General features: G+C 40.0%; 1 protein-coding gene across 2 annotated transcripts; it reads left to right on the top strand.

Annotated features, from left to right (window-relative positions):
* The first annotated feature begins 4,828 nt into the window (after positions 1 to 4,828).
* On the top strand, positions 4,829 to 15,233 carry LOC130910638 (proton-coupled zinc antiporter SLC30A2-like). Of its 2 annotated transcripts, none has more exons than XM_057828103.1 (10): positions 4,829 to 4,957; positions 5,062 to 5,200; positions 7,769 to 7,926; positions 8,017 to 8,163; positions 9,484 to 9,637; positions 9,715 to 9,857; positions 11,005 to 11,114; positions 12,799 to 12,904; positions 12,991 to 13,125; positions 14,841 to 15,233. In XM_057828103.1, exons 2-10 carry the CDS (start codon positions 5,127 to 5,129, stop codon positions 14,984 to 14,986), a joined length of 1,173 nt encoding a protein of 390 aa, XP_057684086.1. In that variant the 5' UTR covers positions 4,829 to 4,957; positions 5,062 to 5,126; the 3' UTR covers positions 14,987 to 15,233. The 2 variants fall into 2 exon arrangements, with proteins under 2 accessions (XP_057684086.1, XP_057684085.1); XM_057828102.1 differs by having other exon boundaries at positions 11,002 to 11,114; positions 14,841 to 15,232.

Genomic DNA, 15,233 nt, shown 5'->3' on the forward strand with positions numbered 1-15,233 from the left:
GCTCTTTATTAGCGCTTAGCGCTCTACTGCTTTAAGATGGCGGCTGTTTGCTAACGCTGCCCAGACGCGGCCTAGTCTATCAATTCGCATCTAGTTCAACATACATGTGATCTCTATGAGACTCATCAGATTCTAGCTGCAACTAATGTAGCATGTGCAGCTAGTATTTAGCAACGTCGGCGTCGTTTGTAGCGGCTGTCTGCTGCAGTAAGTTTTTTTTTTTTTTTTGTCTTCTTCCTCTACGCACGTGACATCAGCGCGTTGTCCCGCATTAAAAGTAGTCCGAGCAAAACGTGATGCTTAGAGCTGTCAAAATAAACGATTACTCGAGGTTAATAAAATTACTCGGCTCAGTTTTTAAACTCGAGTTACTCGAGTTGCTCGAGTATTCGTTTCAGCTCTATATGTGTGGCAGCTTTGCATTTTTTTTTTTTTTTTTTACATAGCGTTTTGACAGTTGCCGTCATATTTTCGGAATCAAAGCACCGTGTACCGGAACAGCATTCTGGCCCTGAATCTTATACCGGAACTGCGTTCCTGACTGTTCTGGCCCACTTTCACCCCTGCTTGGCCCTTTATGGAGTCAGTTTGACACCAATGTTCTAGTGTTTTAAAGGTTCAATTTGAGCATCCTGAAAAGTTGGTAGTGTTATGCCACTACTGTCCCTATGCAAACCTAGGCCCTTGGTTAGGAGGTAGATAAAGGAGGCTGGGTGTTGTAGAGGCTTGCTCCGTTACCATGATGGTGCAAGTGATAAAAAAGTCGGTGAATGAACCTCACATTTGCAAACACACACTTGTAGGTTTAAGACTTGTAGACACAAACCCACATAGCCTATTAGACTTAAAGAATGTCTAGCGGTTACAGGGGGGCTGACATTTTAACGACGTGGCTCGGACGTATCTTAGGAACAAACGGGCTAAAACCTAGGCGAGGCCTCCAAAGCAACAAAACACACTGAATGAGCTCATTGGTCATTTTGTGTAGAGATAAATGCCTTGAAGTTCACTCCTAGGGATTTATGGGAGTGTGACCATGAACTCACTGACACAATGGAGCTTGACAGAGTAAATATCCTTCTATTCCCATTCAGTTGGATGAATACATTTCCGTTCAGGCTCACAGTTTGTCGTGTTAGTTTGTTCTAGAATTGGGAGTTAATTTGAATAATCTTACGAGTTCCCTTCGTAGCCAGGCCAGCGCGCTCTCGATATCCAACTTGGTGCTTTGGTCTTCGGCCGCAAATCCTTTTCTGTTGCAGTCGACACTGCTTCGGGGATCCCTACAAGCTCCCGTGGGCGAGCAGGCGTCGAAGGTGTTGCTCTTGCAGGAGAAATCCCGCAGTCTGGTTAAAACCACTTCCATCATGTTAGGTCGAGGATGGCAGCGGTCCTGCTACGTCAGTCCTATTTGGCCGCGGAGCCTCGTCTGATTCTTGTTATGAGTTCCTTGGCACTTATGGGGCACTTTTCTTCACCCTCCCCTTCTCAAACATCACCTCCACCCATCTTGGCAAAGCCAACGAGCATCAGTGGAGCGTGAACGTGACTGAGTGGCGTTGACGTCATTGCGTTGAGCAATAGTGGTTGCTTACCACTTTTGTGTGTCTGTGGGTATAGAGAGGGGAAGTTGTCAGGGCAACCTGCATCTTGATTAGATGTAGTGATGTACATTTTTTGAAGGTGGGAGCATATGCTTGGGCCTATATGTGTGAGATTTAAAATGGGGGAAAAAGTAACAGGATTTGGATTAGAAAAAGAGTGCGAACAGTCATGTGTGAGTAACTTTTATCGTGCCATTTTGTGTCTCTTTGCAGCTCCTAGCAACCCAAAGCACATGCACGACTGCTTGAAAATACAGACCGATTTTTAATAGTCCGCCCGAATAACTAAAATAGACCGTTGGAGGCTATTTTAGTCACTCGTTTTGCTTTTAAGTAAGAAAACCTTTGTGCTCAAGTCTAAACTGACAGATACACTGCTGGCCAAAAGTATTGGAACCCCTGCAATTCTGTCAGATAATGCTGAATTTCTCCCAGAAAATGATTGTAATTACAAATACTTTGGCAGAAATATCTTCATTTATTTTGCTTGCAATGAAAAAACACAATAGAGATTGGGAAAAAAATCAAATCATTATCATTTTACACAAAACTCCAAAAATGGGCCGGACAAAAGTATTGACACCCTTTGAAAAATCATGTGATGCTTCTCTAATTTATGTAACTAACAGCACCTACTACTTATGTTTGGCAAATAACAGGTGGTGGCAATAACTAAATCACACGTGCAGCCAGTTAAAATGGATTAAAAATGACTCAACCTCTGTCCTTGTGTGTACCACATTGAGCATGGAGAAAAGAAAGAAGCCCAAAGAACTGTCTGAGGACTTGACAAGCAAAATTGTGAGGAAACATGGGCAATCTCAAGGTTACTGTCATATCTGTATGGCTTCGCAGTTATTTTTTGATTCCATCTGATTCAGCTGGGGCCGTTGCAGCACACCTGTGGCGCATTAGGAGCGCTCATTATTTAAGGACTCCTGTCACCGTCTGCGAGTGTCGGACTATTGCTTGTTTGCGTGTTACTTGCCTTGCTTACCGCTGTGTGTGCATCATCCATCGAGCTTCCCGACGTTTCTACGGTCGTGTCCTGGTTTGATCATTTTACTTTTATGCCCTTGTGGACTTTGTAGTTAGATTTTTGTACTCGGTTATATTCGCGTCTTATAGCGTGCTTTCTTAGTTGTACTTTGTTATACTCGCAATTTTGGCGTGCTCCCTTTGTTGTACTTATTAAATACAAACGTTCACTATTTCTGTTTCTTAGTCTGTGATTTGGATCCGCATCAACGGCTTGCCGTTCACAACAGTTACGAGTAAATCTCCAAAGACCTTAATGTTCCTGTGCCTACCGTGCGCAGTGTCATCAATAAGTGTAAAGCCTATGGCGCCATGGCTAACCTCCCTAGATGTGGACGGAAAAGAAAAATTGACGCGAGATTTCAACGAAAGATTATGCGGAGGATGGATAAAGAACCTCGACTAACATCCAAAGAAGTTCAAGCTGTCTGAGGGTACAACAGTGTCAACCCGTACTACCCGTCGATGTCTGAATTAAAAGGGACTCTATGGTAGGATACCCAGGAGACCCCACTTCTGACCCAGAGACATAAAAAAGCCGGGATGGAGTTTGCCAAAACTTACCTAAGAAAGCCAAAAACGTTTTCGAAGAAAATTCTCTGGTCAAATGAGACAAAAGTAGAGCTTTTTCGGAAAAGGCATCAACATAGAGTTTACAGGGGAAAAAAACGAGGCCTTCAAAGAAAAGAACACGGTCCTAACAATCAAAGGTGAGGTTCCCTGATGTTTTGGGGTTGCTTTGCTGCCTTTGGCACTGGACTGCTTGACTGTGTGCATGCATTATGAAGACTTAAGACTACCAACAAATTTTGCAGCATAATGTAGGGCCCAGTGTGAGAAAGCTGGGTCTCCCTCAGAGGTCATGGGTCTTCCAGCAGGACAGTGACCCAAAAGCACTAGAAAATGGTTTGAGAGAAAGCACTGGAGACTTCGAAAGTGACCAGCAATGAGTCCAGACCTGAATCCCATAGAACACCCGTGGAGATATCTGAAAATGGCAGTTTGGAAAAGGCACCCTTCAAATCTCAGAGACCTGGAGCAGTTGGACAAAGAAGAATGGTCTAAAATTCCAGCAGAGCATTGTAACAATTAAGAAACTTATTGATGGATACCAAAATACACAAAAAATACACAAATTACGGAAGCATCCCATGATTTTTCAAAGGGTGCCAATACTTTTGTCCGGCCCATTTTTTTAGTTTTGTGTAAAATGATAATGATTTAATTAAAAAAAAAAAAAAAATGTTTTTTTTTTTAATCATTCGCTTTTGTGTTTTTTCATTGCTAGCAAAATAAATGAAGATATTACTACCAAAGCGTTTTTAATTGCAATCATTTTCTGGGAGAAATTGAGCATTATCTGTCAGAATTGCAGAATACTTTTGGCCAGCCAGGTATTAACAGCAATGGTTACTACCCACTGTTAATAAGCTAAAATGTCCATCCGGTCAGAACGTTTATGCAGTATTTTACTTACTGTCAATTTATAAAAGTAAAACTTGCCTAGAGTGCATTTCCTACAATATAAGATCAACTAAAAACATCGAAGAGGAAGTTTATTTGGAGAATCGCAATTTTTTCGGTGTAAAAGTGAAAGAATTTTTTTACGTAGTACAGTATTAGAATGAAAACTTGAATGAAAACACGCCGTGTTTGTCGCCATCACGTGGCTGATTTGGGTAGTACATTTATTTAAATTATTAGAGCCTCTTATCCACCGGAAAAAAGAAATATTACACCATGAAAATTACATTAAAGGAAGCACAATGACGCATATTCAGGGTTTGACGAAATATCTTGGGCGAAAGAAATTTTATTTCAATTTTATTTCAGTCAATGCACATGATAAACTTTCGTGGGTCACACAAAATTATGTGGTGGGCTGGATCTATCCCCGCTTGGTGCTTGAGTTCGACACTTGTGATTGTGTTTTCCCTGTTGAGTGTGCCCAAAACATGTATTTAGGTGCACCAATGCGAATGAATGACTTTACATCCAAATTACAATACGTGTTTACATACATTTTACAGATTTCCTTTTAATTCATTGCCTTGTCAACAATAGACGTCCAATTCTTTTAAACTGGGAGGATGCTCATGAGCGTCTACGGCCGTCAATGGCAGCTACTGAGTCAAAAATAATCATCATAATAATTAGGATGAAATTTGCTGCAAGCGCTACTGTTTCTTGATTTGTTTTTGCACACGGTGTCGAGGTCACAAGGTTGCGGATGAATCACCAATTGGGGTCCGTCTGTTCTGCACACTGCAAACTGCACGGTCATGTGTCATGACGTTTCATCAACTCCGAACAAAGTAAGGTCGACAACTCTCTGCTACAATTTAGATAACTCTCACTATATTAACTCGACACTTTTTTTCCCCTTTTTAAAATTCTTTGCTTTTTTAAAACTTTTCAGTCGGTGTAGTCTCTCCTTCCAATTGTGAGGGATTCCCTTCAGCTGTGACCTTCACCTTGTCAGTCATGTTCAAATCTCAGGATTCCGAGAAACAGCGTTTGATTTCTGACTTTAAAAGCAGCTACAGTAACATTGGAAGGTAAGCCGTTTTATTTTAAAGAAAAATAATTTAACTAAATTTCAAATTTTTTAAATAAATTTATTAACCTGTTAAATCATACTGAAGTCAGCCTCGCCAGAAAATGAGAAAACAGTTTTTTCCTCGTGTTATTGTTGGTGAAATACTATTTTTTTCCCCTCCCCATTCACTTTGTTGATAGTTTGTCTTTTCCACACGGGACTAGACCCTGTTGGGATTAGCAGTGTGCAAACGTGTGAAGTAGAGTGTTGCTCGAGGCTTCATCCGTGCTTTGGGCAAAAGGAGCTGTGCGCAGTGCGCAGTAGTCATGAGATTTCTACTTTCCTCCTCAGATCCATGCATAAATCCAATTCTCCTACTGGCCACAGGTGGCCAAAGTGGCTGTAGTTAGTACTCATGCACAAGTACAGCTTTTGTGCGTGAATAATAATAATAATAAATACTTTAATCGCCAGTTTTTTCCATAATAGACAGGCAAGGATGTATCGTACTTCATATTAAGCTCCCCTCCTGAATTCTCAGTACAACATTAATTATACACTGCAAAAATACACCTCCCCTGGTATTCAGTGTAAATTCACTAGAAATTAGTAAAATGATCTGCCAGTGCTTCAAGTAAATTTGACTCAGATTTGTTGAAATCAGAAAAATAGCTAGCAGAGGCGTCACTAGGTTTTATGAACGGGGGGGCTTAGCCTCAGGAGATGCACAGGATGTAAGTGAGCGCAGCGTACAAGCACAGACCCTCACAATACATGTATATCTATTATATATAATTATTAGGGCTGTGAAACGACTAAAATTTTTAATCAAGTTAATTACATCTTAAAGATTAATTAATCGTAATTAATCGCAATTCAAACCATCTATAAAATATGCCATATTTTTCTGTAAATTATTGTTGGAATGGAAAGATAAGGCACAAGATGGATATATACATTCAACATACGGTACATAAGGACTGTATTTGTTTATTATAACAATAAATCAACAAGATGGCATTAACATTATTAACATTCTGTTAAAGCGATCCATAGATAGAAAGACTTGTAATTCTTAAAAGATAAATGTTAGTACAAGTTATAGAAATTTTATATTAAAACCCCTCTTAATGTTTTCGTTTTATTAAAATTTGTAAAATTTTCAATCAAAAAATAAACTAGTAGCTCGCCATTGTTGATGTCAATAATTACACCATGCTCACTCCCCAAACCCATAAAATCATTTGGACCCAAGCGCCAGCAGAGGGCGCCAAACACCAAAAAACAAGTAACAAGCGGACATTACACTGCTGTCATTTTAATCTGTTTGAGCGGGGCATGTGCATTAATTGCGTCAAATATTTTAACGTGATTAATTAAAAAAATTAATTACCGCACGTTAACGCGATAATTTTGACAGCCAGTGTGTGTGTGTGTGTGTGTGTGTGTGTGTATATATATATATAGTATATACAGTGTATCACAAAAGTGAGAACACCCCTCACATTTCTGCAGATATTTAAGCATATCTTTTCATGGGACAACACTGACAAAATGACACTTTGACACAATGAAAAGTAGTCTGTGTGCAGTTTATATAACAGAGTTAATTTATCATCCCCTCAAAATAACTCAATCTCACTGGAACAGAACCACACAAACGTTCCAGCATCATCACCTTGTCCAATGCAGATTCTTGACCTTGACACCTTGTCCAATGCAGATTCTTGACTCTTGACAAGGTGATGATGCCGGAACTTTTGTGTGATGCTATTCCAGGGAGATTTACAAAGATGACTGCCTGAAGAAGACATCAAAATTCCCCCAGTCCTTGATGATCTGGGGCTGCATGTCAGGCAAAGGCAATGTGGTTAAATCTTCAATACACAAGTTTACATTGACATTTTAGACAGCTTTCTTATCCCTTTAATTGAAAATATGTCATTTTCTAAGATGACAATGCATCGTGCCACAGAGCTGAAGCTATTAAAGCATTCCTTGGAGAAAGACTCATCCAGTCAATGTCATGGCCTGCAAATAGCCCAGATCTCAACCCTATTGAAAACCTGTGGTGGAAATTAAAAAAAAAAAAAAAAAAAAGCAAGGCTCCGACCTGCAAGGATGATCTGGCAACTGCAATCAAAGAGAGTTGGGACCAAAGACTGAGGCATGGACTAGAGGTGGCCAGAGGTGGTGCTACTGAATACTAGAGATGTTTTGATTATTTCTTTGTATGTTTCTCATGATTCCATATTTTTTTCCTCAGAAAGGAGTGATTACATTTATAATTCCCTGCACTTGCTCTATAAAATTACCATTTACTGACCACCACAATGTTTTTATTCATTTCGTGTTTTTGAATGCTAAAGAGTTGCACTTTTGAACTAATTCATTAATTTTTCAAGCTTTTTATCTGAGTTTCGTCTACATGATAAAATGTCTGTGTGAGTGTTCGTCCATACTTTTTGCTAGGGGTTGAATAACAAGGGTCGCAATGCAGAAATCACAGACATGAAGGTCCCTTTTTATTAATTATTTATTTATTTAAGTTGGTGTTTTGATAAATTCATTTCCTTGCCGCTCTCAGCCTAGAGGGACTGAATCCAGACACATCTGGTAGCGTGAAACATTGTCATGACAACAGCCACGCGCAGGAAGACCGTGAGAGAGAGAAAAAAGTGGCCAGGAAGCGCTTATATGTGGTGTCTGTCGTCTGCCTGGTTTTCATGATTGGCGAAATCCTGGGTGAGTCAAGATTTTTCAATTCGTACCATATGCTTACATTTCGCACTTCATTGAAAATATTTTCCCTTTTTTTTTCCCCCCCTCCCAAAGGGGGTTATTTCGCGGGAAGCCTCGCAGTGATGACCGATGCCGCTCACCTGTTGGTGGACTTCACTAGCTTCGTCATCAGCCTGTTGTCCTTGTGGCTCTCCTCCAGACCGGCCACGCACAAACTCAGCTACGGATGGCACCGTGCAGGTTAGGGTTTGGACATTTCTACAATATTTTACTAAACAAGTAATGAAAAGAAAAACAAGCTTTTTTCTTCCTTCTGCTGTAAATTGAATTTGTAGACGTCCAATCCATTTGAACTGGGCGGGTGGCAGGTGGTATTGTTGAAATATAGTTTTCATATACCGTATTTTTTCGGACTATAAGCTGCCTAGTCCAATGCGACTTATGTTTTTTTCTCCCTTCATTGTGCATTTTTTGGCTGGTGCAATTTATAGTTTGAAAAACATAAGTGGATTTTAAGGGGGGGGGCAGCCCCCGGTGGCCGAAAAGTGTCATTGCATGAAGTTTTTATTTTTATTATTATTTTAATTTTTGAACAGATCATGTGACTAGCACCTCAGGCTATCATTTACTTTGCATATAATTAAAAAAAAAATTTTTCTTTGATTGAAAATATTTCTTATGATTGAAGCAACTTTTTGGGGGGGATTGAATTATTTAGACACAAATGTCCTAGCCATAATATGGCCCAAACACAAAATGGATTGCGTCGATCAAAAAAACTCAAAAAATTAAAAAAATTAAAGTGTTCAAATGCAAATTTTTCAATCTCAAATATTTGTTCGCATTCAAAAACTTTTTCCATGATTGAAATTTTTCTTTTTTTTTTAATTGAAGTGATTTTTCTTTTTGAAAATAATATATTTTTTGATGCAACTTATTTTTTGATTGAATAATAAAGACACAAAAATCCTAGCCAAAATGTGGCCCAAACACAATCAAGATTACTTCAATCAAAAAAGTCGCTTCAATCAATAAAAAAAAAAAAAAATCAAATCAAAGAAAAATAGCTTTCACATGCATTTTTTTGAGTTTCAAATTTATTTTTGCATTCATTTGTTTTTTGATTGAAGTGACTTTTTTTGGATTGAAAATATATATTTTGATTGAAGCAAAAACATTTTTGATTGAATAATAAAGACACAAATCCACCGCCATTTGGCTCCGCCCAGGGGATACAATTTTTGACTGGGGTAACTACATTGGCATGACACCGGCGGGCGTACCATATTCAATGGTTGACGATCTTGGCGAAAAGTATTGCCTAAGCAGACTGATTTAGAATTCCCCTCAAGAATGATTGGAAACAAAAAACGCTCATTGTCAATTTATTATTACAAATATTTTTGTGAGCTAATTTTATTGCTGACACTGCATTTCGGGGTCATCAACATGTAGTGCCCCCCTGCCCCAAAAGTTAATCTCCGCCTATGCTAAAAAATACAGTAGTTTTTCCATACCAGCCTATTCTTGACCGCTCTGCTCGTTTCATCATCCTTGCAGAAGTCCTGGGTGCTCTAATGTCGGTGTTCACCATCTGGATGGTAACGGGAGTGTTGGTTTACTTGGCCGTGGAGCGCCTCATCAGTGACGACTACGAAATCGAGGGCACGGTCATGCTCATAACCTCGGGCTGTGCTGTTTTGGCCAACATTGTGTGAGTAAATGATCTGTTTTTTCTTTACGTTTATATTGATACTTCTTGAATGGCCGCACACATATCTTTTTGAGCAGTATGGCCCTCACTCTTCATCAATCTGGCCATGGCCACAGTCATGGCGGACTCTCTTCACACGGCCACAGTCACGAGAAAGGAGACTCCCGGATTTCCAGTTTAAAAGATTTTGCTGATGTAGAGCAAAATGGGGATGATCAGGGTATGTTTATTCACGCATTTTCAACGTGAGATGTTTGATGGGTCATAGACTTCATAATGTATTGACAGGGGAGCGGGGCATTTAATTTATTAAAAAATGTGTCACGTTAACGTTTTAAATACTTAACGCAATTTATGTATACGCTGCACGACCCTCTCACTCATTGTCGCGCTCAATCTGTAATGACGCCGTTTTACCTATATAGAGTGATAAAAGGCAGCGCATAATGAGTAGAGTGAATTTTGGCAGCCTTCGGAGACTTCCTTCAATTGGCTAAATCCTTGCAATCCCTCTCCCTATGATTAGAAATATCATGGGAAGCAATGTGGGGAAGCAAGGTGGCAAGTTATCTTTGTCTTAATACCTTAAGTTATTTCCCAAAGCAGAGAAGATATATCCATTGGTAGCACGACGCACAGTCATGGTTCCACTTCCCATCATGCATTGGGGCATGGCTGCAGTATCATTTACTGAAAGCTCAACAAATACACTAGATGGCAATATTTAGTCACAATATACAAAGTCACAAGTCTTTCTTTCCGTGGATCCCTCTCACAGAAAGAATGTTAATGTAAATGCCATCTTGAGAATTTATTGTCATAATAAACAAATACAGTACATATGTACTGAATGTTGAATGTATATATTCGTCTGAGTTTTTTTCATTTTTTTCTTAATGCATTCCCAAAATGTATATGATCGGGAAAAATTATCGGGAATGATTGGAATTGAATCGGGAGCAAAAAAAAAAAACAATCGAATCGAGAAATATCGGGATCGGCAGATACTCAAACTAAAACGATCGGGATCGGATCGGGAGCAAAAAAACATGATCGGAACAACCCTAGTCAAATCCCATCTGAACTGTTCATACTGAGAAGGATCTTGTCCATATCTGATGTGAAACGACTCAATCCATTTCGCAAAAATCAGATTTCTGTGTAATGGGACTGTTCAGACTATACAAAAGAGCCAACCAGTTTCAATCTGGATTGGCTAAAAATCAGATTTTGGCTGCAGGTCTGACCGAGGCTTTAGAAATCTAATATTGTCATACAGTATTATAACTGATATTGAGGCCATTTGTTACCCATTTGTTGAGAAAATACGAATTTGTTCTTTTTCTATGATTTGTTTCTTTCAGTAGGGCGGATGCATCAGGCCAATGCGAGTGTGCGTGCGGCCTTTGTGCATGTGGTGGGTGATCTTCTGCAGAGCCTCAGCGTGCTTGTCAGTGCTATCATCATCTTCTTCAAGGTGATTTGCAGAGTGCATGTAAAAGCCTCAAGAGCAGTGTTTTTCAACCGGTGTTATTATCCATCGCTTTTATTTTTTTAAATGTCGTCGGGCTGAGTTGCAGTAGGAAGGAAATGGTAGGTAGAAAGTTCTCGGTCGTGTGCAGATGAGTTCAAGAACGGCTCGAATCAGCCAACTTTCTGTCTGCAACAATGTGGACCCCAAAAAGTATTGTACATCATTTGATTAGATTCGTCAAGTGTCGACATACACATTGTCGAGGATAGTGAAGGGAATAGTTACATATAATTGTTTGCATTAGTCTAACACATTCATTATAATTAAGCATTTAACCATAGTTTGAGGGACGTCTCTCCATGCCCTTTGACACAGTAAAGTGGATCACCTTATCAGCCCTCGCCTGATAAGCGAAGGAAAGGACGTCAACGGCTCTTCGGTGGGTAAGGACACTCGCGCCCTACCGAGGCAACAAATTGATAGCGCGGCGCCTTCGATGTCAAGACATGCCTCAGTTGCCGTGGCAACCACGTCCCAGCCACGAAAGATGACACACGAACTTGACCGCCCAAACCTGCCATAGAACGATGATCCCAAGACAACACCCAGGCACGCCTTCCGCCCGTCCCACTCCACCACAGTTTTCAAAAGACTGAACATTTAGATAACAACTGTCGCTTCTTGGGGACATTTCGGTGTATCCGTTGTTTTGCTGACACTGGATCCAGCATTTCCTTTCCGTCGTCTGTTTTGCCTTGCTTTTGACTATTGTCGACGAATAAATTGTCAGCCTGTTTTCGGTGAGCCTTCATCAAACCGTTCGAAATGGAGTCAGTACAAAGGGTTAACACCGGAGTGGACGCGCGGAGTTTGGCCTTGCCGGCCGACTTGCTGGAGCGGCGCCAGCGAAACGCCATCTGGTTCAGCTGTCGCTGTTCAGGTAGCTTTGCCGGGAGGCCGATTTCCTGCAATTGCCACGGTGGCTGATGGCTAGAAATCCAAGCAGTTCTTGAATGCAACATGAGCAGCACATGGTGCCATAAACGTCCTCTCTAAACTAAACACTTGTCGCTTCAAAACAAGTCGATGGACTATTTTGTTCGCCTTTGTGAAAACAGAGAAACGGGCAACTTTAAGGGAAAACTACATAGGTAAATGAGAGACCCCTAAAAGGCTTGTTGCTGAAGTTGTTGCTAAATCCAAAAATTCCCACACTGTGACAGACACATGAATACTTCTTGTGTACAAAGCCATTGTCGGCGAGGTGCTCGGCCATGATGCGGTTAAAGACATTGCTAAAGTCCCCTTTTCTGATAATTCTGAGCTTTTCAAGCCTAACTGCAATAAAAAAATAAAAACGGACTGAGAGCTGTTGAAGTAGATTCCTGCCAGGATATTGGCTTGGTGTTCATCTAAACAGGCTCATGTTTCACACTGAGTAAGTATAACTATTGAGAAACTAACTAACTAATTAATTAAATATACCGTACAGAAAGTATTTTCAAACATTTTTGGTTTGTGGTGCACTGCGAGATTTTTTTTCCAATGTAAAAACGTGCAGTGACTCAAAAAAGGTTGAAAAACACTGCTCTAGAGAACAGAAGGTAATTCATACAGTAGTGTACATGCGATCACGTGTTCATGGTTTGGATAGAGATAACATCTCAATTCAATCTCAATATTTCAGCCAGAATACAAGATAGCAGACCCAATCTGCACGTTCCTCTTCTCCATCTTGGTTTTGGGTACCACCTTCACCATTATGAGAGATATTCTAATTGTCTTGATGGAAGGTGAGCCTGTCATCTGAAATGCATGTTTCAAACCTGTTGATATAGTAGTAGCTGTCCATGTCTGTACAATGAAATTTATGCCTCAGGTACCCCGGCAGGGGTGAGGTATGGTGAGGTCCGGGATGGTCTGCTGGCAGTGAAAGGGGTCACGGCGGTCCACAACCTTCACATCTGGGCCCTCACCGTCAACCAGGCTGTGCTGTCTGCGCATGTGGCCATAGGTGAGTTGCTAAGTGTGTTGCCAAGAATTGTGATTTTTACTAAGCATGAGAACGATAAACCGATACGACCGGATATCCGGTTTTCCAGGTGAGAGATACAGATGTATCGATAGTAAAGTTACCATTCGGCAGTAATTAGCCATTAAATATTCAGTGAACCGATAGTAGAGATAGAATTCGGCTATCGTGAGCACAAGAATCGGCTTCTAATGCCTAGTTCAATGTATAGCTTAAAATGATATTTTAGCTTTTACTTCACATGCTGCGCTTGTGTCTTTCAGTGAATGACACAAGTGCGCGTCATTCACCACACAGCGCACACTTAGATCGAGACCGCACGCATGATATAATATGGACAAGCACTACTCACAGTCGTGGTTGCCACAAGTTACTTCCCATGCATTTCGGCAGAACCGCTACTAGTCGCCGTCATTACCTGATCGTCACGGGTGTGTCATAACAACGCGAGAGCTAACGAAACCACTGTAACGTACGCAGTGTAGCGTTTTCTTCACAGCCCAAAACGAAAACGAAACTAGTAGTGGCAACGAAGCAACATGCTAAAACAATGGACAGTGTGATCACCGACGGCAGCGACGTGCTGTGATTGATTTTCAACGCACCCAGGAAAACAAAAGTCAGACTTTGAAGTGATGAAGGCAGCCAGATCTGTTCGCATGGGACAGAGCTTGTGTGAAGTGTGGAGTGGTACAGAAATCGTGAGTTTTAACCCTGAAAAATAACCCACTACAATGCTGGAAAGGGCGGCATATTGTTTCCATGAAACGCAGTCTGCTTAAAAAGATACGGACAGTGATGAGCAATAAAAAATGAGGAAGCACGGGCATAAGTGAATGACTTTGCTGTGTATTAGGTTAAAGTAATGATTATTGACCTGTCGAAAATGCTATGTTTTTATTCCCCCAATTATACCAGTCGAAAAGCATAATTTATTATTTATTTATGATAACACTAGCAGGTTTAATTTTTTTTTTCAAGAGCTGCTGCATATAATATTTTTTGTTTGTAAGATGTTTACATTGAAAGTTTGTACTTAAATTACTTACCTCTTGTGTTAAAAACACCAGGAAATACAGTAATTGAGTTACTACACTTTATTGTTTTCTGTGACTGGAGTTTTATTGTATTATCAATCCCATCCAAGAAAATGACGGTCATATAGTAAGCCTTATTTTTTTTCTCATAAAAAATAAAACATAACATTGGTATGAAATTTTGTTAATTTTGCTATTAAAAAATGTGGTCTTTTTTATATTTTTAAAATACTGTACGAACACACACAACAAATGTTTACTATCGTATCGTTTTCACTCTGTATCGAACCGTATCGTTCTTAAACTATATCGAATCGTATCGAATCGCTTGGCCTTAAAAATGTATCGTTTTTTAATCGAATCGTAACCTGTGTATCCAGATACATATCGAATCGGCTTCATGCCAGAGATTCCCAACCCTAATTTTTACCGTTCTGAATCCAGACGGCGATTGTGTCATTTTAAAACAAATTGCGGTACTGCAAGCATTTTATTTGGGCAAATGCAGTATCTCAACATATATTAAGGAAGATTCCTACTTTTTATTTTACTATTTTACATATCTAAGCATTTACATTTGTGCGGTTATAAATACATGTGCAAATCATTTAAAATGTTTGCTAATATGAATGCTTTTTCACCCATCTCGCCTCATTACAGATGAATCCGTAGATGCTCAGACAGTTCTGCGAGAAATGACGCAGGCCTGTTACTCGTCTTACAACTTCCATTCCATCACCATCCAAATGGAGCGACAGGCAGACCTGAAACCTGGTTGCACCCTGTGTGAGGACCCAAAGATGTAAAAATCCTGAGACTGCAGCCAATTTCGCTGTTCTACCATCAGTGTTTGTGTGACATAAGTCCTGATGAGTTTGTACTGTACCTGAGCGAAAGACTGTTCAATTTTCCAATCTAAGTGAATCTCTCTATTGTTTGTCTCATGTGAAGTTTTAACTTTTATATGTACTCCTTTTGTACTTGAACGCAATTGTAATGACTGATAATATGATTTTTTCCAATAAATCTATAGAACAAGACCTCTGATCTCAA

The sequence above is a fragment of the Corythoichthys intestinalis genome, chromosome 22 (genome assembly GCF_030265065.1).
Source record: "Corythoichthys intestinalis isolate RoL2023-P3 chromosome 22, ASM3026506v1, whole genome shotgun sequence".
Taxonomy (NCBI): domain Eukaryota; kingdom Metazoa; phylum Chordata; class Actinopteri; order Syngnathiformes; family Syngnathidae; genus Corythoichthys; species Corythoichthys intestinalis.

What these genes read in the sequence shown, in the direction of transcription:
- LOC130910638 (XM_057828102.1), top strand. Translation starts at nt 5,127, where the DNA reads ATGTTCAAATCTCAGGATTCCGAGAAACAGCGTTTGATTTCTGACTTT. An exon ending in GCTGTTTTGGCCAACATTGT is followed by an intron (nt 9,638 to 9,714) that starts GTGAGTAAATGA and finishes CTTTTTGAGCAG; the next exon opens with TATGGCCCTCACTCTTCATC. An exon ending in CTATCATCATCTTCTTCAAG is followed by an intron (nt 11,115 to 12,798) that starts GTGATTTGCAGA and finishes TCAATATTTCAG; the next exon opens with CCAGAATACAAGATAGCAGA.